Source organism: Dendropsophus ebraccatus, chromosome 8, assembly GCF_027789765.1.
Source record: "Dendropsophus ebraccatus isolate aDenEbr1 chromosome 8, aDenEbr1.pat, whole genome shotgun sequence".
Taxonomy (NCBI): Eukaryota; Metazoa; Chordata; class Amphibia; order Anura; family Hylidae; genus Dendropsophus; species Dendropsophus ebraccatus.
In genome coordinates, this window is record NC_091461.1 from 86923635 (window position 1) to 86946136 (window position 22502).

Sequence of the window (22502 nt, forward strand, 5' to 3'; positions counted from 1 at the left end):
AAAAAAACCCTTACAGAAAATCCTGGTTTATAGTAACACTAAAAAAGTTACATCCATGCTGGTATAATTTTACAAAATGACATGCCATTATGCACAAGTACATGATGTATAATACAAAATCATCAATGTAGAGAATAGGCCCAATACAACCTGAATAGGATCTCCCACCCGGAAACAACAGTGTACGCTACACGTATTGCTACATCACCGTAGCTTCGTCAGGATTAATGCAGTACATACCAGTATTTTTAGCAACACATGGTGGACGGCGTGGGAGTGGCGGCCCGTTTGCTTCAGTGCCAGCATAGTTCAGCCCTGTTCTGGTACTGTCCAGCTCCTCTTATGCGGACTCCTCTTCTGTGGCCTTAAAGGGGTTATCTGGTATCAGAAAATTGTATTTAAAGGGAATCTGTCAGGTCTCTACCAGGTAGAGCTGCAGATAGGTGTGGCACTTCAGCTTCCAAGGAAAAGTATAAAAGGAGATAGCTGTAGCACTTCATCTTCTGAGGAAAAATGCAATTTTATAACTTTGCAAAGGGCTATCAGAAAAGACAAAGGCCTGTGTCTGCAGCTCTGTACCTGGTACGGACCTGACAGATTCCCTTTAATTAAAACTATAACCCCAAGATATATAACTTACTAATAGTGTTAAGACAGGAAGTTGTAAATAGATCTACAAAGGCGGCAAGGCTTCTTTACAATGAGAGCTGTGAATCTGTGGAACATACTACCACAGGATCTGGTCACAACAAAAACAGCAGAGGGCTTCAAAACAGGCTTAGACAAGTTCTTAGACCAAAATTACTTAAATGCATATGTATAGAACCTATCATACCTCCCCCTTCCCTGTATCCATCCCCTCCTTGGTTGAACTTGATGGACATGTGTCTTTTTTCAACTGTATTAACTATGTAACTATGTAAAATGTGTATTGCCTCCAGCTACCCACTCCCCCATTTTTCCATAGACAACACATTACCCTTGTATATCACAGGAGGCTTGACTGGACTTCTTCTGAGCTCTGGCCCCATCCCCCTGAGTGATGTAACTATCTCTGGCCAGTCCCTCTAGCTTGCCTCATTATCTTTGTGTCATATAAACAGATACATATATGAATGATGCTACAGAAAGAGCAGACATGGAGTCAATGCAGCAAGTTTTGCAACTTCTACAGAAAAATTAGATGTTCTGTAACAAATTTGGGCAGGCCTGGAGGAGTGCTGTAGGGGGGGAGGGGAGTAGGTAGGGCAGGAGGCTGGTGATGAGAGCAACGGAAAAGCAATGTATTCTGGGGATTGTAGTACTGGGCAACTGCTCAACCAGGAAACAACAGTCCCTTTAAGCTGCACGGTGCATGGCCGCTTAGCTGACAGGAAGGCCCAGCTCACTGCCTCCAGCCGCCCGCTCAGCCCGAGATTCAGTGGCGTTGCTAGGCATGAATTCAGCCTAGGCACGAAAGTTTTTTTCATCCCTCCAGCGTAGAAATAACAGCAGTCGGGGCCTCTGATAGATCACTATCAGAGGCCCCAGGCTGCTGTTACTTCGGCGCTGTTGGCCCCACTTAGTGCCTGACGTATGCCCGAATGCCACTCCAGTGACATCTCCCTGCTCTTCATTGGACGAAGGGCCGCAGTGGACAGCCGCACGCTCCTGCCCAGCCTCTCTCCTGCACTCCAGTGACGTCACCCTGCGTCCACTAGTGCACCACAGCTGGCCGTAGCTGCGCCAAGCTTCTCCTCCGCCACGTTCCTCCACCTCAGACTGCTGCACGGGGGTGAGTATTGTAAACCCTGGGGGGGTCTAAGGTTACTGTGTGTGTTTGGGGAGGGGGATGGCGGTCTGCTGGGATATTGTGTGTGTGAGGGTCAGGTAGGGGAGTGTGTGTGGGGGTCAGGTGGGGGAGTGTGTATGGGGATGGGGGTCAGGTGGGGATGAGGGCCAGGTGGGGGAGTGTGGGGGTCAGGTGGGGTAGTGTGTGTGTGGGGGGGTCAGGTGGGGAAGTGTGTGTGTGGGTGAGGGGTTAGGTGGGGTTCTGTGTGTGTGTGTGTGGGGGGTCAGGTGGGGTAGTGTGTGTGTGTGTGGGGGGGGGTCAGGTGGGGTAGTGTGTGTGTGTCGGGGGTCAGGTGGGGTAGTGTGTGTGGGAGGGTCAGGTGGGGTTGTGTGTGTGGGGATGGGGGTCAGGTGGGGGAAGTGTGTGTGTGTGGGGGGTCAGGTGGGGTAGTTTGTGTGTAGAGGGGTTAGGTTAATTGCAGGCAGAGGGGGGAACTTTATAACTGGTGGATACAGCAGGAACATTATTACTATGTAGGGGGCACAGCACTGGATATTATTACTATATGGGGGCACAACAGGGGGCATTATTACTATATGGGGCACAGCAGGGGGCATTATTACTATGGGGCACAGCGGGGGGCATGATTACTATATCGACACAGCAGGGGTTATGATTACTATATGGGCACAGCAGGAGGCATTGTTACTATATGGAGGGCACAGCAGGGGGCATTATTACTATGGGGGCACAGCAGGAGGCATTATTACTTTATGGAGGGCACAGCAGGAGGCATCATTATAATATGGAGAGCATAGCATTAGGCACAGCAGGGGATCCTACATACAGGGGGCAACCTACTTAATTACTCACTTTACTGTGCATGGCACCAAACAGTGGAATTGCTGCTGTATGGGACCCTATAGGAGGGGGAAAGGGAAGGAAGTTGTTGTAAAAGTGCGGAGCCTAAGATGTTTGTCTGGCAGGTTCTGAAAAGACGAATTGTAGCTGCAAGAAATCATCATGGAGGCCTGGACCAGATGGAGAGGAAAAAAGAACATCTCAGATCAAAGAAAACGTCACCTGTGAGTCACTGAATGAGGTTTTTGCATTTTGTAAAACTTTATCTGGTAGGAGTTCCCTGTTGTAGAAAAGGTTAGGAAACACAGGCCTATAGGATAGGGGCTAGCCTCCCAGAGGCTGTGCGTACAGGGGGAGGTGTAAAGGAGCTGCCTGGGCAACTCTTGCAGTGGTGTGCACCTCTGGGGTGTACCGCTACCGATGACAGTGACCCTGACAGGAGTCCAGGGCGAGTGGCTACCTTTGTCTGCTTAGCCGCAGTTATTGTGAAAGCAAAAAAAAGCTGGGCTAATGTATGTTCCTGTGTCAAGTTTTTGATTTGTCCAACTTTGCCTGACCATTGCTCAGCTCTCTTGCCATTCCGCTCAGCTGTGACTGAAGCTTAGAGGGAACATTGCCAGGAAGCACCTCCAAGAAGTCAAGAAGTACAGAACTAAGTCCCAACAAAACAAATGGACTTTTGGTGGTCCTGTTTCCACATTTGCCAGCCATTTATATCTGTTACTGGTCATAATATGGTACAACGCTCTTCTTATCTCCCCCCCCCCCCTTGAATCACCCCATTTTCCAAATAAAAAAATAGTAAACCAATCTGGTATTGCATGACCAAGGGGTACTTGATGGTATTTTCAAGGGCTGATGTTGCAGTACCGCTGCAACACTTGGCATGGGGCTCGGAGTGGTATAAGCCCTCCCTATGTCAATTCTTTGGACGGACAGCGGAATCCGCCTGAGCATAGAATTGAGTTTATGGGACGGGTAGAGACTCAAGTGGGAGCGAGCAGCAGAATCTGTAAGATGTTATCCGTGCAAATAACGTAGTGTGCACATACCCTAAAGGGGTAGTGATCACTTGTGTGGTGATGTCTGAAGCATAACAATACCTGCAGAGTGATTGCAGTCCTGACTTTCCTGCATTCTACGTCTGTATTTAGCTATCATTTGCAGGGCATTGGGTCAATGAAGTCACCACTGTGTAGCAGACAGCATAATTTATGACCAATCTATAAAATCTCCCACCCCTACAAATCTGCTGCCTGAGCAATAAACTTGTTTCTCTCATGACAGAAATGGCCCTGTCTGCAGGTTCCCAATCCCTGTCAATTACTGGTTGCTGGTGTGCATACTATAAGAGAATGACTTGGTGGGTTTGGCCTAGGGAGCCATGAGCTAAGGGCAAAGCTGCTGGATGGCTCCACACTGACTTCTTATACTTTCTATTTGGCCAATAGTTTATGAAGCCAGATTGGCTACGTTCACATCAGCATTTGACTATCCGCCACCATTACGTCATCAAACGGATCCGTTAAAATCCCCAAAGATTTTAATGATATATTAGTGTTCTCCGATTGACCTAATTGTGCTCCGTTTGCATGCAATCCGATCAAGTTTTTTTGAACGGAGAAAAAAATAGTTTGCAGTATTTTTTATTTCCTGTTTCAAAAAACAGATCACAAACGGAAAGTGCACTTCCATTTTTTTTTACACTATAGTCAATGAGGACGGATCTAAACGGAAGGTATTTCTGTTCACATCTATTTTCGAGTTAAGAGTTTTCATCAGTTTTTTTTTACTGAGTATGCGCAGAAGAAGTGAGAAACCAAAGAAAAATAAACTGATATGAAAACGGATGCTGACTGATGCAAACTGATGGACAAGTCAAAATACAAATGGACCATTAAAAAAATGAACATTTTGCAATCAGCTTGCATCAGTCTGTTCATCAGTTTATGCTCATCCGTTCAATACGGACGGATCTAATAGCAAAAAAAAAAACAAAAAAAAAACAAAAAAAAACGCTAGTGTGAACCTAGACTTACCCATCCGCCAGTACTAAACCCTCATACATCTCTCTTCACAAGAAATATGTTACAGCCCTGGGTGCAGCCACACAGAAAAGAAGCTGTTTCCACTTTGAAAAGAAGCAAAAGTGCATTAGACCATGTTCACACAACGGCCGTGGTTTTATGAGCACTGCTTGCATTGAAGTCAAGTACATTGCGGCAATAATGGACATCTTTTTAAATTGAAAAGTGGACGCTCTTTCACGGCCGCAAAAAATAATCGTCAGGTCTATTTTGTAGGGCTGTTGTTCGGTGAAATAGTCTGTGCTCACAGTGTAAAGTAGGGCTGCGTTTACACGAAGTGATAATTCGCCCAATCGATCGTTTAACGATTTTGAAACAATGATTTGGTTTTTATAACGATCAACGTTTACACGAATAAATTGTTAGAAAAATCGTAAGAATATTTGTAATAAAAATTGTTATTGCGATCGTTTTTAAGATCGCTTAAGCCCATCTTTACATAGGGTTTACTCGTCGCTTGATCGTGTGCTGTGTTTACATGGAACGATTATCGCTCAACGATTATCGTTATTGCGAAAATTCGAACGATAATCGTTCCGTGTATATGCAGCATAAGGGTCCGTTTACACACACAGATTATCTGACAGATATCTGACAGATTTTTGCAGCCAAAGCCAGGAATGGACTATAAACAGGGAACAGGTCATAAAGGAAAGACTGAGATTTCTCTTTTTTTCAAATCCATTTCTGGTTTTGGCTGCAAAAATCTGGCACACTACTTTTACGTAGTGTGAACATAGCCTAATGGTGCACAGACATTTTATCTGGCAGATTTTTTAAGCCAAAGCCAGGAATGGATTTGAAAACAGGAGAAATCTCAGGCTTTCTTTTATGACCTGTTCCCTGTTTATTGTCTGTTCCTGGCTTTGGATTCCAAAATCCGTCAGATAAATCTCTCCGTGTAAACGCACCCTTAATCCAGCGGATACTGCAGTATTGACCTTTGTTTGATACAGCCATGTCAAAAAACGGCCCATGTTCTTCTAGAATGTGAACATGGCCTAAATCTGGAATCCTAAAAAAAGTCTCTGAATTTATTGTTTCATATATATAGCACAAGCTAAACAACAAAATGATGCCATTAAATATTCCCGCAAAAAACCTCCAATCAACTATGTTACTGGTGATGTTACACAGGGCTGGGAAAATTGCTCAGTCATAAGGAGGAGTATACTAGGCCGTGTCCCATAAGGGGTTCCTAGCATCCCCTGACGTGCAGGTTACTATATACTCCTATGACGATGTATCCAGGAATCATTGCGCCGTTTCAGTCACTAAACTGATTGATGAGAGGAGATAAGGCCGATACGTATTATCTATACACTACTTGCGCCTATCGCCCAGGAGGTGGCGCTGCGTAGGAGCATGAACTGTCTGCTGTGATGTGTAAGTGAATCGTGCGGCGGTGCCGATAGACGCTCTATCCTCGTCACCGAGACGCCTCTTGTTACCGCCGTTTCTATGGACACGCCAGCGGCCTACTCCCGTTTAGAAGGCCTGCTTTCGAGTAAAACTACCGGGTGACCGAGAAGAGGGACCCTGCCGGTGGCTTTAGCTGTGGAGCGGGGTCCCGGAGAAGCTCTCTGCTCTACACAGGTAAGAGCGCGGCTGCTGACACTGCCCGGAGGGGCTGTACGGTGTGTGTGAGGGGTTATTCCGGCAGCTTCATGGAGATGATGGAAGTTGTGGGGTCGGTGTCTGTACTCGGGGACGGTCGCATTTTCTATGTGTTTATGGACAGTTTGTTGTCATTGTAGTTCAAGGGTCATGATCCATAGGCGTCCATGTGGTTTATTAATCCATTGGCGCCCCTATTACAGCCATAGCCTGTGTATTTCCTGGCCGACCTATCCCTTACATGTCTTCCATTTCAGTGTATGTCATATCCCTGACAGCCATGTGCCAACCCAGGGGTAAAGTGGCTGCTGTGTAGTGGACATTGTGGGGTCTGTCATAGAGGAGGGGGCTAACCAAACTGGGTTTCTTCACTAAAGTTGTGTCTAGGAGAAAGAAGAACGTTCTCCATGACAAGGGTAAGTATTAATAAACCTCCAGTCCTCTGGGTTCTTACGGGAACTGGAACAGCCCATCAGTATCCGCAGCGGTGTACCCCTTTAGTCAGTGCTTGGACGACCAGGTCTGTTCATGTAGGGTTGGGATAATACAGGAACTCAGAAGAAGCGAAGGACTTGGGGCCTCTGCACAGTAGCTGCGGAAAACTGAGGGAGGTGAGTATTACATGAATTTTAGAGAATAAAGTCTTCAGGAATCCATCCGCTAACACAGGTGTGCTTCATTTACCTGCACTCACTACTAGCTGACAATGTCTGAGCTGACAGATTACCTGAACTAAAACTAATGTGGATACAAGTACAGTATATGTTCAATAATACCCATATTCTTGTCTGACACCTATTGTCTGAAAACTATTGTTTAGGATGACTGTCTCTAAGCAAAAATGTATTTTCTGACTTTACTCTAGACTAGGATAGTAGTAACTGGCTTCACTAGAGAAGTGGTCTAGAGATTTGGTTTTAGAGGTCAGGTAGGGACATAACTGGAACAATGTCAAATGTTTCATGCCATTGGACACTAGTATACATCTGGATTATCACATCAAAATGAGGCTGAGGGGAGCTCAGGGATAAGTAGATGAGTAAATGGATATGGATGCTGGGGCCAGTGATTGGCCACAGCGTCCTGTGTATGGTGAAGTCATCAGGGCACGCCTGCCAGTCGTGAATGGTGGTGGAGCTGGACTGGCTGCTAGCAGAGGGGTATATATATATTTGTATATACATACAATGATCCCTCAACTTAAAATGGAGATGAGCAAACCTCGAGCATGCTCGAGTCCATCCGAACCCGAACTTTCGGCATTGGATTAGCGGTGGCTGCTGAACTTGGATAAAGCCCTAAGGCTATGTGGAAATCATGGATATAGTCATTGGCTGTATCCCTGTTTTCCAGACAACCTTAGAGCTTTATCCAAGTTCAGCAGCCCCAGCTAATCAAATACCGAACGTTCGGGTTCGGATCGACTTGAACCCGAACCCGGTTCGCTTATCTCTACTCAAGATACAAAATTTTCAACATGCAATGTTACTTTCTGGACCATCGTAACTTGAGAACAGACTCAACATACAATGTTACAGACAGTCCAGATCTGCGGAACATGTAAAAAAACAAAAACAACTATCAGATCTACCAATGAAAGTGGCCATTTTACTGGTAAAATCCCAGTATTAGTGAAGTGCATGCAGTGATTGGCTGTCGGGTATCTCCTCTCTACAGTACAGTGTGATACTACATGTCCTGTGCTGCTCTTTACCTGTACCAGGATGAGTTTTGGGCACCAGGTGCGGGTGGCTTAGTTTTATTTTTCTAGGACCTGTATAGGCCCTGAAAACGCTCCAGGGACCTGTATAGGGCCTTAAAGAGGTTATCCAGCGCTACATAAACATGGCCACTTTTCCTTCTACTGTTGTCTCCAGTTCAGGTGCGGTTTGCAATTAAGCTCCATTTACTTCAATGGAACTGAGTTTCAAAACCCCACCCAAAATGGAGACAACAGTAGGGGGAAAGTGGCAATGTTTTTATAGTGCTGGATAACCCCTTTAAAACGGTCCAGTCCTCTACATAGAAAGAAATTTAGCAATTTAGTCTCTCTAAGCGCCCTTGTAGCTCTTGCTGTATCCATATTAGCTGCTTATTTTCCTTTTAAATGTTATTTTTTTTTTTCTCATTTTGGGGCATTTAGAACCAATTACCAGTTTTCCATATCGTATGTTTTTTTTTTGTGCTGTCATTGCCTTTTCCCTAGTAAATTTGTCTAATGAGCCAGAAGAAACCCCTTTTATTTAGACAAAAATGTAAGTGTTATTCCAGTATACAAAACATTGTCAGCTAAAAGTATGACGGACAACGTGTATATATAGTAATTACTTTTCTTTCTTTTTTTTTTTTCTTTTTTTTTTTGGTAGTTTCCCACTACAAGTGGTACTCCAGTATGAGAAAATTGTATTTAAATGAAACGATCACCCCAAGATATATAACTTTCTAATATAATGTTATTACTAATAGTCCTCACTTCAGTGGATTTTCTGCCTTTTCACCACTGACATCATCCTCTGATGTCACAGGAGGCTTGGTTGGATCTCTCACCCCCCTGGGTAATGGTGTGTTTACACAGAGAGATTTATCTGACAGATGTTGGAAGCCAAAGCCAGGAATGGATTTGAAAAGAGGAGAAATCTCAGTCTTTTCTTTATGACCTGTTCTCTGTTTATAGTCTGTTCCTGGCTTTGGCTTTGAAGATCTGTCAGATAAATCTGTGTGTAAACGCACCATAATTCACCATCTCTAACCAGCCTACACCTGAGCAGACGAGTGACAGAAGCAGCTGCTGCAGCTTTACTGATTGTGCTAAAGTGTTCATTGAAATTTGGGCTGTGTTCACACCTGGTGAAGTTTCCTTGCAGTACTGCAGCGTCTTTACAAAAATGATGCACTACTGCAGTTAAATTATGCTAAACAGCACAGAGCATCAGAGCCGTTGCTGCCAATCCCACTTGGACAAAACGAGGTATAAAGAATATATCCAGTGTAAAATAATAGATAAAATCCTTATTGTGGGACTCAACTGAAAGACAACACATGCTCGATCATAATACGTGTGTGGAGGTGAAAAGAGATAAATTCAAAAAGTTCATTATTCCAATATCTGCATTACAGGTAGAGAATACAACATGCTGTGTGAGTGCGACCACAATGAAGTGATGCAGGACTGCAAATGATAAAGTGCTTGCAGTCAAATAATTCAGTGACACAACGAAACTGCAATGTGTGAACACAGCCTAGGTGTTCTGCAACAGCTTCTCTACTGCGTGGCACATATTCATACAGCTCCCCTACTCCCAGCATCTTATCACAGATGCTGCCTGGGGGGGGGGGGGGGGCACACACAGCTACAGGCATTCCACACACACGTGTTCAATGCGTAGCACAGAACGTGTAAATGCGGCCTTACTGGCCAGAAATTGTTTATAGTTTGTCGCCTAGGCTTACGAACTTCAGTTTAACTTCAGCTTGTTGTTTACAAGTGCTCATTTGCAGCATTAGGACTTTTGGCATTAGGGATTATCCAGACTTGTAAAAACATGGCTGGGTCATAGTTTGGGAATGGTTCTGCAGTTCATTTCCATTAAACTGGATCTATTGTAATACCACACACAACCTGAGGGTAGCTGTGTTTTTTTTTTTTTTTGTTTTTTTTTTTAAATCCTGGATAACCCCTTTAATTGAGGGTGTGTTCTTCCAGGATTAGAAATAGCACAGCTACTTTCTTGCAAAAACGGCACCACCCCTGCCTTCAGGTTGTATGTAGTATTGCAATTCAGCCCCATTCACTTCAATGGAACTGAGCTGCAAAACCACACCCAAACTGGAGACGAGTAATGAGGTTTCAGTGAGAAAGCGGCCATGTTTTTCTAAGGCCTTGTGCTCACGATGGTCAGGAAATACTGATCAGGACGCCTCCGATAACTTATCAGTATTTTCTGACTGTAAGGGTAGCTTCACACGTACCGACTCGCAGCGTTAATTACGCTGCGAGTCGGCTAGGTCCTGGCAGATCACTTTCACTACCTACTCCGTGGTCTAAACGACCGCTGCGTGTATGTAATTCTGCCGGCTGCTTAACCCCTTCAGCTGTCGCCCGGCTCCCGCTCTGTATACATTACCTGTCCTCTCTGCACGGGGTCCCGGCGTACTGCTCTCCTGCCTGGCCAATCAGTGGCTGCGGCAGGGCAACACACTGATTGCAGCGAGGACAGGTAATGTATACAGAGCGGGAGCCGGGCGGCAGCTAAAGGGGTTAAGCGGCCGGCAGAATTACATACACGCAGCGGCCGTTTAGACCACTGTGTGTATGTAGTGAAAGTGATCTGCCAGGACCTAGCCGACTCGCAGCGTTATTAACGCTGCGAGTCGGTACGTGTAAAGCTACCCTAAAGGGAAAAATATATGACTTACCTGCTGCCCAATAGCCTCCAGCTCCTCTTCCTTCTCGCTCTGTGCCGGAGCGCTGGGGAGAGAGTGGCCAGAGGTATAATACTGCCTTTGGCCAGAAGAGTCATTGACAGGGCAGGCAACCAATGGCGCGTACGTTAGATGCACAGCACTTGCCCGGTTGTGGTCTGGCTAGCAGCGCATACGGAATACTGACCAGATTCCAGATGTGCATCTGGAGCTGTCCGGAATACCAGATGTTCGCATAGGATTTTAGGGAAAATCCTAAACTGGGACTAATAGAATCATGTGGATCAAGAAATGTTTCCGGATTGCCTGATAAATCTATATAGATCTCTTAAACGTTTGCAGGGGGCCTAAGCCTGCATAAACTCCTTAATTCTGAAACAGCAGAGATTGGAAACTACTATAGTAACGATTGTTAAAGGCTTAGCAGTAAGGGAGCACTAAATCAAGTGCATGAGAGAGTGATGACTTCCTTTAGCTGCCCAGGGTATACAGAAAAGGGGAATGGTATGAAGTAGATGGCAGAAGTGTATGATGGGAACTGAAGTGTGCTGCTTACATTGGCTGCTGCTGAAGCCTTCCCCACTCCTTCTGTGCTGAGGAAGACAAAGCCATAATCATTTAAAACCTTGCTAAAATGACTGAAAACTAATGATTAGCTTCCCGTCTAATATGTTGTGATTGAACATCAAGTTTTATGACGTCACTGATTATTCTCTTCGATCATGTGGAAAAAAAAAAATCCTCATTGGTTATTCCATTCCATCATACGAGTGATTGTTGATGCGAATGATATGTGAGCAGATTACAAGTAAAGACAGGATTGCATGATCAGTTTGCCCATCATTGTGTAATAATGGCAGAATGGGGATCATGCAAAAGTGATATTTTATCGGCAATCAGGGCCTTAAACTGCTTTTATATTCTCTATTACACTGAGCGATCATTGAACTATTGTGTCATTTCAAGGGGTACTCCGGGCAGGAGGTTTTTTTTTTTCCCCTATGGCTGGGGAGGAGGTGGATGAAGGCAACAATGTCCACTTACCTCCCCGGTTCTGGCACCAGGTCCCGCATTGTGCTGCTCTCTACTGCAGTGCCCGGCTGCTTCCTGGTCTGTGACGGGGCTTGAGACGTTACGCTTCCAGCGTGTTACGCTTGCAGAATGTGTTAAAAAATTAATGCTATACGTACCTGTCCACGCTCCTGGTGTTCTTCCTTCTGCCTGCAGCCGCTCCTGGAACTTCTGAGCCGGGTGATTAGCTGAGCGGCCTGTCACTTCAGAGACCAGCTCTGAAGTTTTAGAGGAGGCTTAGGGGAGCGGGCAGAAGCGAAAAGAACGGGAAGTGTGGACAGGTATGTATAACGTTTATTTTATTTTTTTTACACTTGGCAAGGGCTGCACGGACATTGCTAACAATTATCCAGTCGTGTAAGGGTCCATTTAGACAGAGATTTCTTGGTAGTGGGTGCTGCAAAGGAACAGCAATAATCGTCCTGTTTGGGGTGCTTTACATGGCACGGGAAATTGAGCAGATGGCCTGTATGAACGATACAAAGATGTTCATGCAGCCCATATGCTTGATTTCTCTATGTATATATCTGTGTTGTTAGTTTCCAGATCTTAAAGGGGAACTCCAGGTAGAGGTAAAAAAATGAAAACTTCTGCAGAAGCATAAAGCATTACTTACCTATCTATTCCATTTTTGAAACTACCAAAAATCCATTCGTTTTGGGGGGTTTTGTTCTGTTTTGTGTTTCTGCACTTCTGGTTTATCAGTTGTACACAGTACTACAGGTTCCAGAATGCAATGCTTTCCCTCAGCTGTTCATCACAGTCCTCCACCTTGCCTATTCACCGCCCAAAGCTGTTGCAGAACATCTAGGCTGTGTTCACACATTGCAGTTTCATTGTGTTACTGAATTATTTGCAGTAATTTATGATTTCATTGTGGTCCCACCCACACAGCACGCTGTATCCTCTACCTGTAACACCACACAGCACACTGTATTCCCTACCTGTAACACCAGACAGCAGGCTGTATTCCCTACCTGTAACACCAGACAGCAGGCTGTATTCTCTACCTGTAACACCACACAGCACGCTGTATTCTCTACCTGTAACACCACACAGCCCACTATATTCTCTGCCTGTAACGCTGATATTGGAATAAAGTAAATTTTTGAATTTTTTTTTTCTTTTCATTTCCACGCACATATTATGATCAAGCATCTTTTATCTTTGAAGTTGAGCCCCACAATAAGGCTTTGATCCTCTCTGCCGTTTAGCATAATTTACTTGTGTTACTGCATCATTTTTGTGAATACGCTGCAGTACTGCAATGACACTCCAACATGTGTGAACATGAACAATTGGAGAAATCAGTGCAACACCTGCTTCTGGCTGGTCAGAGATGGTGAATCACTCAGGGGATTGGGTTATCCAGCCAAGCCTCCTGGGACATCACATCCTGCCCCCTGTCTGCATCATCAGCCTGATCTCAGCAAACACACACAATGTGAGACAGAGGCATGGAAGATTTGTCTCCTAAGTAGGGATAGCAGAAGGAGCAGGAGACAATGTGGATATGCACAGGGGCCATTTTTTTTTTCACTTCCTGCATTTCTATCAGCTACCAGTGTGGCAGAACCATACAGGTAAAGTAATACATTGTATAGACACATATATTTAACTTTTAATGTACTTTTAATAGAAAACAAGTTTTTCTTATCCGGAGTTCCCCTTTGAAGTGACTGTACCACCAGGGCCAGACTGAAGCACTGGAGGCGGGCCGACCCACCCTTAGTGGGAGGAAACCCTAGCCCGCCTATGATAGGGTTCAATTGATTCTAATGGAGTCACGTCATGGAGGGGCTGGAGTTTCTTCCCACTGGGGATGGGTCGGCCCGCCTCCAGTGCTTCAGCCTGGGCCTGGTGGTACAGTCACTTTAAGCATTAGTCTATACATACCAGCCATGCTGCTTGTGGCATCTGGCTCTCCAGTCTTTGCGCCGACTGTATCTTCAGGCCCAGCATCCTCCGGCTGTCAAAATATTCCGGAGGAGGTGGGGCCTGAAGTTACAGCAGCGACCAGAGAACCAGATGCCGGATCACAAGCAAGGTATAGCCTGCTGTTGGTGATCCGAAAACTGGCAGCACAGATATTTACATATGTGCTGTCAGTTTCTTTATCTTTCTCGGCCACATGAAAGACGATAGACAAGGTGTTTGCCGGTCTTTAGCTGATTGATGTCCGTTTTATTTAGGGTGATTATCGGCTGCAGTACTCTCTGTAGCGACGTTTCTGGTCAATAATTGGGGCCGGGGTAAAAGGAGCTTAGGCTCAGTAGGCGAACTCCAATCTAGCAGATTGGCGCTTGCTTATCCGGAATATTGGGCCGTGTAATATGGTCCTTAGTCTAATAGGACCTTTACTATACACGTTTTAGGGTGCGTTCACACCTACAGGATCCGCAGCGCAGCATCCTGTACTGTGAAGCTCAATGGGTCCCATACACGGGATCCGCTGCCCGCATGGGACCCGGCCCCTTTAACCCCTGCGCCGCCGGCCGCAGCTTACTGCCCCGGCCCCCTTAAATGCCCGCATGCCCGATCGGGTGCCCCGCACCAACCCCCCCCCCCCCCCGCACGTCCGATTGCCGCCGCATACATCACCTGCTCGGGCCGTGGCCGGGAGCATCACAGCCACGGGCCCAGCAGGTGATGTATGTTCGGGCGGCGATCGGGCGTCCGGGGGGGGGGGGGCAGGGAGGCGATCGGGCGTTCGGGGGGGGGGCTGGGGCGGTGCGGGGGTTTAAGGGGACTGTAAGCTGCGGGTGGCGGCGCAGGGTTTAAAGGGGTCGGGTCCCATGCAGGCAGCGGATTCCCTTGCGTGTATGGGACCCATTGAGATTCACAGTACAGCTGTATCCGCAGCTGTTTTCGCTGCAAACTCGCAGCATGGAAATCCGCTGCGGATCCGGTAAGTGTGAAGGCACCCTTAGGGTGTAGGCTTGGTGTTATACTGCTGCCTTGTGTGCAGTGTCCCTGCTGTCCAGCTCAGGAATACAACATACTAGTTGTGAAGGTGGATGTAACCTTTTACATTGAAATAGGGTGTATTTATGTAAAAAGGCCTATCTACACCCTGCACTTCCCTCCAGTGCACACAGTCATCTATCCTACTTTCTGAACAATTTAGCAGTCACTTGACCTGTGAAACAAAGGAGTAGATCAATCTCACAAGCCAAGTATTTACTTGTCCTGACCTTGTGCATATTTTCTTGTAGTTACATTGCTGCAGATTAGAGAAAATGGGTTAAAACCGTACAAATAGAAGTGTATGATCAGCGGGATAAGAAACGCTGAAGTAGGTGTTATTTATCATGCAGTGTGCAAAATTGTACAAAATATAGTATATTAATAGCAGCCTGTTTATTACTGAGAGGGTAAAATGACTGACTCTTTATTATTAACATACCCTAATAGTCCTTTTAGACGGAGTGATAATTCGCCCGATCGTACGATTAACGATGTTGAATGAACCATGTGTTTTTTTTATAACGATCAGCGTTTAGACGGAACGTTACATCGTACGGAAAAATCGTTTTGCGATCACTTAAGCCTATCTCACACATAGGGTAAATCAGTGAACGACTGTTTAGACGGAACGATCTGCGAATTTTTTCGAACGACAATTTAAGAACATGTTGAAACATCAAAATGAACGACTTATCGCTCTCCCCTTGATCGTTCGCAGTGTTTACACGTACGATTATTGTTCGACTCCGATCGTTATCGTGCAAATTCGAGCGATAATCGTTCCGTCTAAAAGCACCATTAGGTAATGTTACTATGTTCTGCTTTACAGGCTACCACCTGCAGGAGAAGTGTATGAACAGGAGTAAACAGCTGACATCCCATACAGATATGTTGTCATGCAGATAATGTTTTGCTCTATCAGGGCCTGGGTGTTCAGACTTTCCCCAACTCATTGCAGCAGGAGGTGTTCAGCTGAGAACTTCTATTGTCTCACACATTAAAGTGACTGTACCACCAGGCCCAGGCTGAAGCACTGGAGGCGGGCCGACCCACCCCCAGTGGGAAGAAACCCCAGCCCCTCCAGGACGTGACTCCATTAGAATCAATGGAACCCTATCATAGAGGGGCAGGGGTTTCCTCCCACTAAGGGTGGATCGGCCCGCCTCCAGTGCTTCAGCCTGGGCCTGGTGGTACAGTCAATTATAGTATATTTGAGATATATTTGTTAATATTTTTAAGGTGTTTTCTAGGCAAGTACTGCCTGCCTCCCTGTGCAGTTAAACAGTGAGAGTGCATACTTGCGTTCTTCGCTCCCCTGCTGCTCCCACTGTCAGACCTGTCTCCAGAAAACTGGAGACAAGTCCTGCTGTTGCTTGAAGAAAGCGGCCATGTGTTTTTTTTTTTTGTTTTTTTTTAAATGTCTGGATAACCCTTTTAAAGTCTAAGGGTGCCTTTACACGGATAGATTTTTGAAGCCAAAGCCAGGAATGGGTTTGAAAAGAGGAGAAATCTCAGTCTTTCCTTTAAAGGGGTTATCCAGCGCTACAAAAACATTTCCCCCTACTGTTGTCTCCAGTTTGGGTGGGGTTTTGAAACTCAGTTCCATTTAAGTAAATGGAGCTTAATTGCAAACCGCACCTGAACTGGAGACAACAGTATTGGGAAAAGTGGCCATGTTTTTGTAGCGCTGGATAACCCCTTTAAGACCTGTTCCCTGTTTATAGTCTGTTCTCTGTGTAAAGGCACCCTTAGCTGACCCACAGATATATAACACTTCATGTCAACTACTACAATGGAAGTCTGCACTAAGGGTGAATAGTCGTTTGTGACAATCATAATTCCGATCATTATTATGATTGTTTGTAAATTTATGTAAGCCCAGCAAAATAAGGTGGCGTTGAAACCACTAAATGCTGCTGGCTAGCATTTACATGTTATGCAAGTACAGTTCCCCCGTATTTGCTTCCTTTATTTGACCCTAATAATGGGCCCTCTGTGTATAATGGAGTTGTTGTCGCTGTTAATGTAATTGTTGTTTTCCTATGATGGAGAAGAAAACGGCAAAGACAAAAGTGTACATGTGAACAAGGCCTTTGCTGAGACCAAAGTCGCTAAGTTGGGCATAAGTAGGTCTGGCAAGATCTAGGACAGATCTTGGCTGATGTGGATTCATTACATATGAGGTCGATTGACAGGAGGCAGTGCTATCAGAACTAATAAGCAGTGATTTAGTGTCCTGCACTGAGGAGAGCGCATGGAGCTCACAGCTAGGGATGGTCCGAACAGAGTTCGGTTCGGGTTCGTACGAACCCGAACCCTCGGTAATGATTCCCGCTGTCTGCCCGCTCCGTGGAGCAGGTGGATTCAGCGGGAGGTCCGCCTGGAAAACTGGGATACAGCCATAGCCATAGGCTGTATCCCAGTTTTCCAGGCTTTTCTCCTGTATCCGCCCGCTCCACGGAGCATAATTGTGCAGCAAGGGCTGATATGTATGTATATATAGTGATGTCCCTACAGTCCTTGCTTTTTACAGAAAAAAATAATAAAGTTAATACTTAGCTGTGCTTCCCGGTTGTCCTGCAGCCTTCTGCCAGTGTTTCCAGCTCACCACTGAAGCTTCTGGCCCGCTCTCTTTAGTGACAGGCCGCTCATCCAATCGCTGGCAGAGACAGGACAGCCCCCAGTCAGTGATTGGCTGAGTGACCTGTCACTGAAGAGACCGGCCAAAAGCGTCATTGGTGTGCAGGGAACGCGGGTAAAAGGCTGCAGGCAATGGGGGATAATTGGTAAGTATAAACTTTTATTATATTTACCCTGCCATCAGCAGTTGGCTGCGCACCAGAATCTGTAGCAATGCGTGGCTGGCGACCTATGATTTTAAAGCAAGTTCAAATGACAGTGATCACCTGATCTTTGTTTTTATTACATGAAATGATAATCTCTGACTAGATATTGGTAATTTACAGACAGTGCTGGAAGTCTTCAAAGTTGATTTTTGGGGGTATGTGTAAGGTGGAAACAGAGTGTGTATATGTCTGGGACACTGCTACTGTCTGTATTATGCTATGTTACTAGCCTCTGGTCTCATTTTGTGGGGATTGGTTCCCTTTAAACATATGATAGCTTAATCGCCTGTATAGGACACTGCAGTGCATATGTATTGTGGTGAACTGTCAAGCTGCCTGTCTCATTACAATTTGCCTGTGGCAAAGAGTAGCAAGAGACTTATCATAGTTGGCCTTCAGACAACTGCAGTTGTGCTCATCAGAGTTGGTGGGATGCCGCAAGAATCCTATTCTTATGAACAGTAGAACAGCTAAACAGAATGATTTCAAGAAAAAGTCTTTCGGATTATAAAATCCAGCATGGGCAGGGGGAAAATTGATTACAAGTACTAACTTATCTCTCCATGCCCACGATGATCGTCGGAAAGGCCTTTCCCAGCAGATGGACTTGGCCACTCCTGAGATCCCGGAGCCTGGAGGGGGTCCCGCTGCTTGTCACAGGGAGAGGCCCTGCCCCCTCGCCGACCATTGGAACAGACTTTCCTAAAAGTCTTGGCCCCACCACCTCTAGGTTGGACCATACTAATGGGCGTCAAGGGGGCAGGGCCAATGTGCTGAGACTTCACAGAGGGGGTGGGGGCAGGGCTAAGTGGTGCTAATGCTGCGAAGCCCTGCCCCCTTAGCACAATCTGCAGTTGATAAAAGATCACTTTTTACTTGAACAAGCACCATGACGTATGATATAAAATAAGGTATGAAAACTGCAAAATTTACCCATTATACCTGTGTAGAGAGGTCAGAATGCAAAAAGAGGTGACAGTGTCACTTTAAGTAAAACACCAATGTGTTTAGCAATTCTGTCGCTAGTTTATGATTTAATTCAGCATACACCTAGTGACAGATCTTCTTTAACATAATCATTGTGGAAACACAGCCTCACATGGGCAAGGTTTTGAAAAAAAGGGTTCCTATAAACATTCATTCAGCCAATAATCGCCCTGTGTAATGGTGCCTTTAGACAGAGCGATAATTCGCCCAATCTAACGATTGCAAAGTAACAATGTGATTTTTATAACAATCAGGTTTTAGAAGGAACGATATATCGTTTGGAAACATCGTTATTGCGATCGTTTTAAGATCGCTTAAGCCTATCTCACACACAGGGTGAATCGGTGAAAGACTGTTTACACGAAGCGATCGGCGAGCTTTTAGCGAACGACCAGCAATGATTTGAGAACATGTTAAAAGATCAAAATGAACGATTTCTCGCTCGTCGCTTGATCGTTCGCACAATAATCGTTCCATGTAAACGCACCATAAAGGCACCTTACATCTTCAATTTACACCCTTCCATACTTCTCTGGAGCTCATAATTGAAAAACTTTTAAGGTTTCACCTTTGTATAGACCATTTATGTATGGTCCCCATAAAGCTAACAAACCATAGTAAAGTTGCTATTTTTACAGCTCCTGTGCAGACCACTATAGTCACAGACCGCAAATAAATTCTGTCATTTAAACGTGCAGTCATGTTGTCTCTACTTCTGAATAACCTACTAGATGTACATTAGCACATTATAGGAAACAGGTAGAAGAAAGTATAAGGCCATGTTCCCACATGTTTTGTAATACAGTGTTTGCACTTGTACATAACCTGATTTTCTGTGTATGGAGCTCCTGTAGCTTAAGCTTATATAGCCAGCCTATAGCCTTTCCTCTAGCACATACCAAACAACCCTGAACTTTGTGCAAACTACTGGAAGTCAACAGACCGGCAGGTGTTTTCTTACTGTCTCTTTATTTCTTAACTTGAACTTTATCATATTAAGTGCTACTGGAGCCGTCACTCCATTGCATTATCACATAAACAACTTGATTTGTTGGTTCCCCTATCTCGCCTAAGTGACGTTTGCTCCCTTCCTATTTCCAGCACTCACATTACAGCCTGTGCTGTGGGCAGAGTTGCTCAAGACGTAAGGTTCCAGCTCACAGGAGAAAGTCACTGTGATTCATCCCCTGTTCCGCCCTGAGGAGGCCGCCCACTGCACGACTAACACGCAGTAAAAGTGTATACAGGAGATAGAGACTTTAGAGCTCAGTGATTTCACCCATTGCCACAGTGCACTTGGCATCCTTGTCTGTATCAGCACTGATAGTATTTCTAATGTACTCTGATGATGCTAGAAAGCCCTTTGACTCCCCCTTATCACTAACAATGTGCTGTGTTAATGTTTTTTTTCTTGATAAATTGTATCCAATAGATGTATTGAACATTGGGCTTCCATGAAATGCAACTGATCTTCAAACTTTGTGACATTTTTGGGAAAATTTTTTGGTTCTAGAACAACGTCGCAGAGATGACTCCGCAGGTAAGTAACCGAAATCCAGCTAAACTGGAAGAAAAACGTGGGTACTTCTAAATACTGTAGATTATATTGATCAGTCACATGCTGTTACTCCTACTTGACTTCAAGCAGACTTGTATCATGTGGTTTCTGAACATGGGTTTTTACTATATTTATCATTATTTCCAAACACCCTTGATTCCAGAGCGCTATGTCTATACATTGTGATATGTTGAACATTGTTAAGTTTAACTATAGACTTAAAAAATAACTTTTTGTTTGTGAATTCTAAAACAGATGTGTGTTTTTTTTTTTTTTTTTTAAATGTCTCAAATTCTTGAAATAACCAACGTGGCGAATACACCAGAGTATCGCCCTTAGGAGGCAATCTGCTAAATGTCACAGAAACATGTAATTAAGGAAAACAAACAAGGTAACCATAAAAAAGGTCAGCAAAGTGTATGGAAAACTTTTTAGTGTAGTAACAGGCTAAAAACATGTGCCGCATTACTGTAATAAATTGTTATTGTGCCGAGATGTATTTGCACTTACTTTAGGAATTGACTCTAGTAATATGGATTATTTGCTGAACAGATTTTCCTCCTGAGACCACATGGTATGACTTGGCTCATCTCCACTGCAGTTTACCAGAATGTTAGTCATATAGTCATTGTCATAGTTGTGGTCATTTAAAGGAACACTATAATATTTAGTTTAGGGTAACTGGGTAAGTCAAGAACTAAAATACTAACTGTGATATATGTTCTATATAAAGATATTCATACTAGGGGGATTATGATTAGTTTTTTTTAATCTTGGTGTCAACTAGGGGAAGGGGGACAACTATTACTTTCAGGGTCTAAACCCACACACCGTATATGCAGCAGATATGCAACAAATACGCAGCAGATTTGTTGGTACAGATTTGATGCTGTGTTCAGTTATTTAGATCTAATCTGCTGCGATTTTGCTGCGAGTTTGCTGCGTATCGCAGCAGTAAATACGCTGCATATACGGTGTGTGGGTTTATACCCTCAAGGCAGGCTAGACCCCATTCCTTTTTTTTTTCTTTGCTGAATCTCTTCTTGCTGCAGCAATCTTTCCTACAAAACACACCAATCACTGAGCTCGGGGAGACTAACAAAAAAACAAAACAATGGAATACTCATTCAAGAGTCTCCATTGATACATTGCCCCCTATAAAATTTGAATATGCAAGAAAGTGGTCCATGGAGCCTTAAAGAACGGGAATGGACAGTTATCCCTCCAGTAAAGGAAATCTGTTGCCAAGGGGTGCCTGCCTTAAAGCGACTCTGTACCCACAATCTGTACCCCCCCCCCAAACCATTTGTACCTTCGGATAGTTGCTTTTAGTCCAAGATCTGTCCTGGGGTCTGTTCGGCAGGTCATGCAGTTATTGTCCTAAAAAAACAACTTTTAAACTTGCAGCCCAGTGCCAAAAAGCCGTGGCCTAGAGTGTCTGTGCCGAACTTTGCACCACCCCTCTGTCTCTCCTCCCCACCCTCCTCATCATTAGGAATGACACTGGTAGGATATTTCCTATTCCTCTGCAGTGAACATTACACAGGTGCCTTAACGATCCAGCCCATGTGCTGTGTTCTCACAGGTGATGAATAGGAGACAATCTGCCTGGGGCATTCCTAATAATGAGGGCGGGGAGGTGGGACAGAGAGGTTGTGCCATTCTAGGCCACGGACCCCAGGACAGATCTTGTATTGAAAGCAGCTATCCGAAGGTTCAAGCTGTTTGGGGGGGGGGGGGGCAGATTGTGGGTACAGAGTCGCTTTAAGTCCCAATCAGTTGCGAGTATTGGGACACCATCAACCAGGAAATACCAGGGTGGCTCTGAACACAATAAAAACAAGGTCAAATATAATAGCGAATATAGACCGGCACAGCACTTTTTTTTTTTTTTTTTTAAGTTATTATGCCTCTAGGAGATCACTCTTACTGGTATGTAAGAGTGAACAGGTGCAATGATGTGGATGGGTTCTGCTTCGGTGAGGTGCTCTTTGTGAAAATCAGTAGTCGCTCCAACAATGCAATAAGAAGAAGCGACACTCTCCACCATATGCAAGCATTATTTGTGTAATTTATTGGCAAAAACTTCTTTTTATTGCATAAAAACAAAGTCATACTTGTCCATTTCTGTGCCACACAACAGCGTCACTGCTCATGTACCCCCGCTTAACTCCTGTTGCTTTCAGTCCTGCAATGTTATAATTTTGCTCAGAGATGCCCACTCAGCCAGTCAGTCACTCAAACGGGACACCCCTGTAGCCACTTACTGGCTTAGTGGGTATTTCCCACCAGTTTGTGATAACACAGAAAGTCGG

The 22502-nt window shown here is 44.9% G+C and overlaps 1 protein-coding gene across 4 annotated transcripts in view; it reads left to right on the forward strand.

The window, feature by feature from the left end:
- The first annotated feature begins 5968 nt into the window (after positions 1-5968).
- The window catches only part of SAMD8 (sterile alpha motif domain containing 8), a 37386-nt gene continuing 20852 nt past the window's right edge, over positions 5969-22502 (forward strand). The window contains exons 1-3 of one of the 4 annotated variants that reach the window (XM_069980858.1): positions 5972-6315; positions 20062-20169; positions 20513-20578. Coding sequence is in view for 2 of the 4 variants with exons in the window: in XM_069980860.1 (XP_069836961.1) it covers positions 20158-20169 (12 nt within the window). In the remaining 2 variants the exon portion in view is untranslated. Of the gene's footprint in view, positions 6316-20061; positions 20170-20512; positions 20579-22502 lie in introns of all 4 variants that reach the window. The other 3 variants (XM_069980860.1, XM_069980857.1, XM_069980859.1) reach the window with 3 other exon arrangements.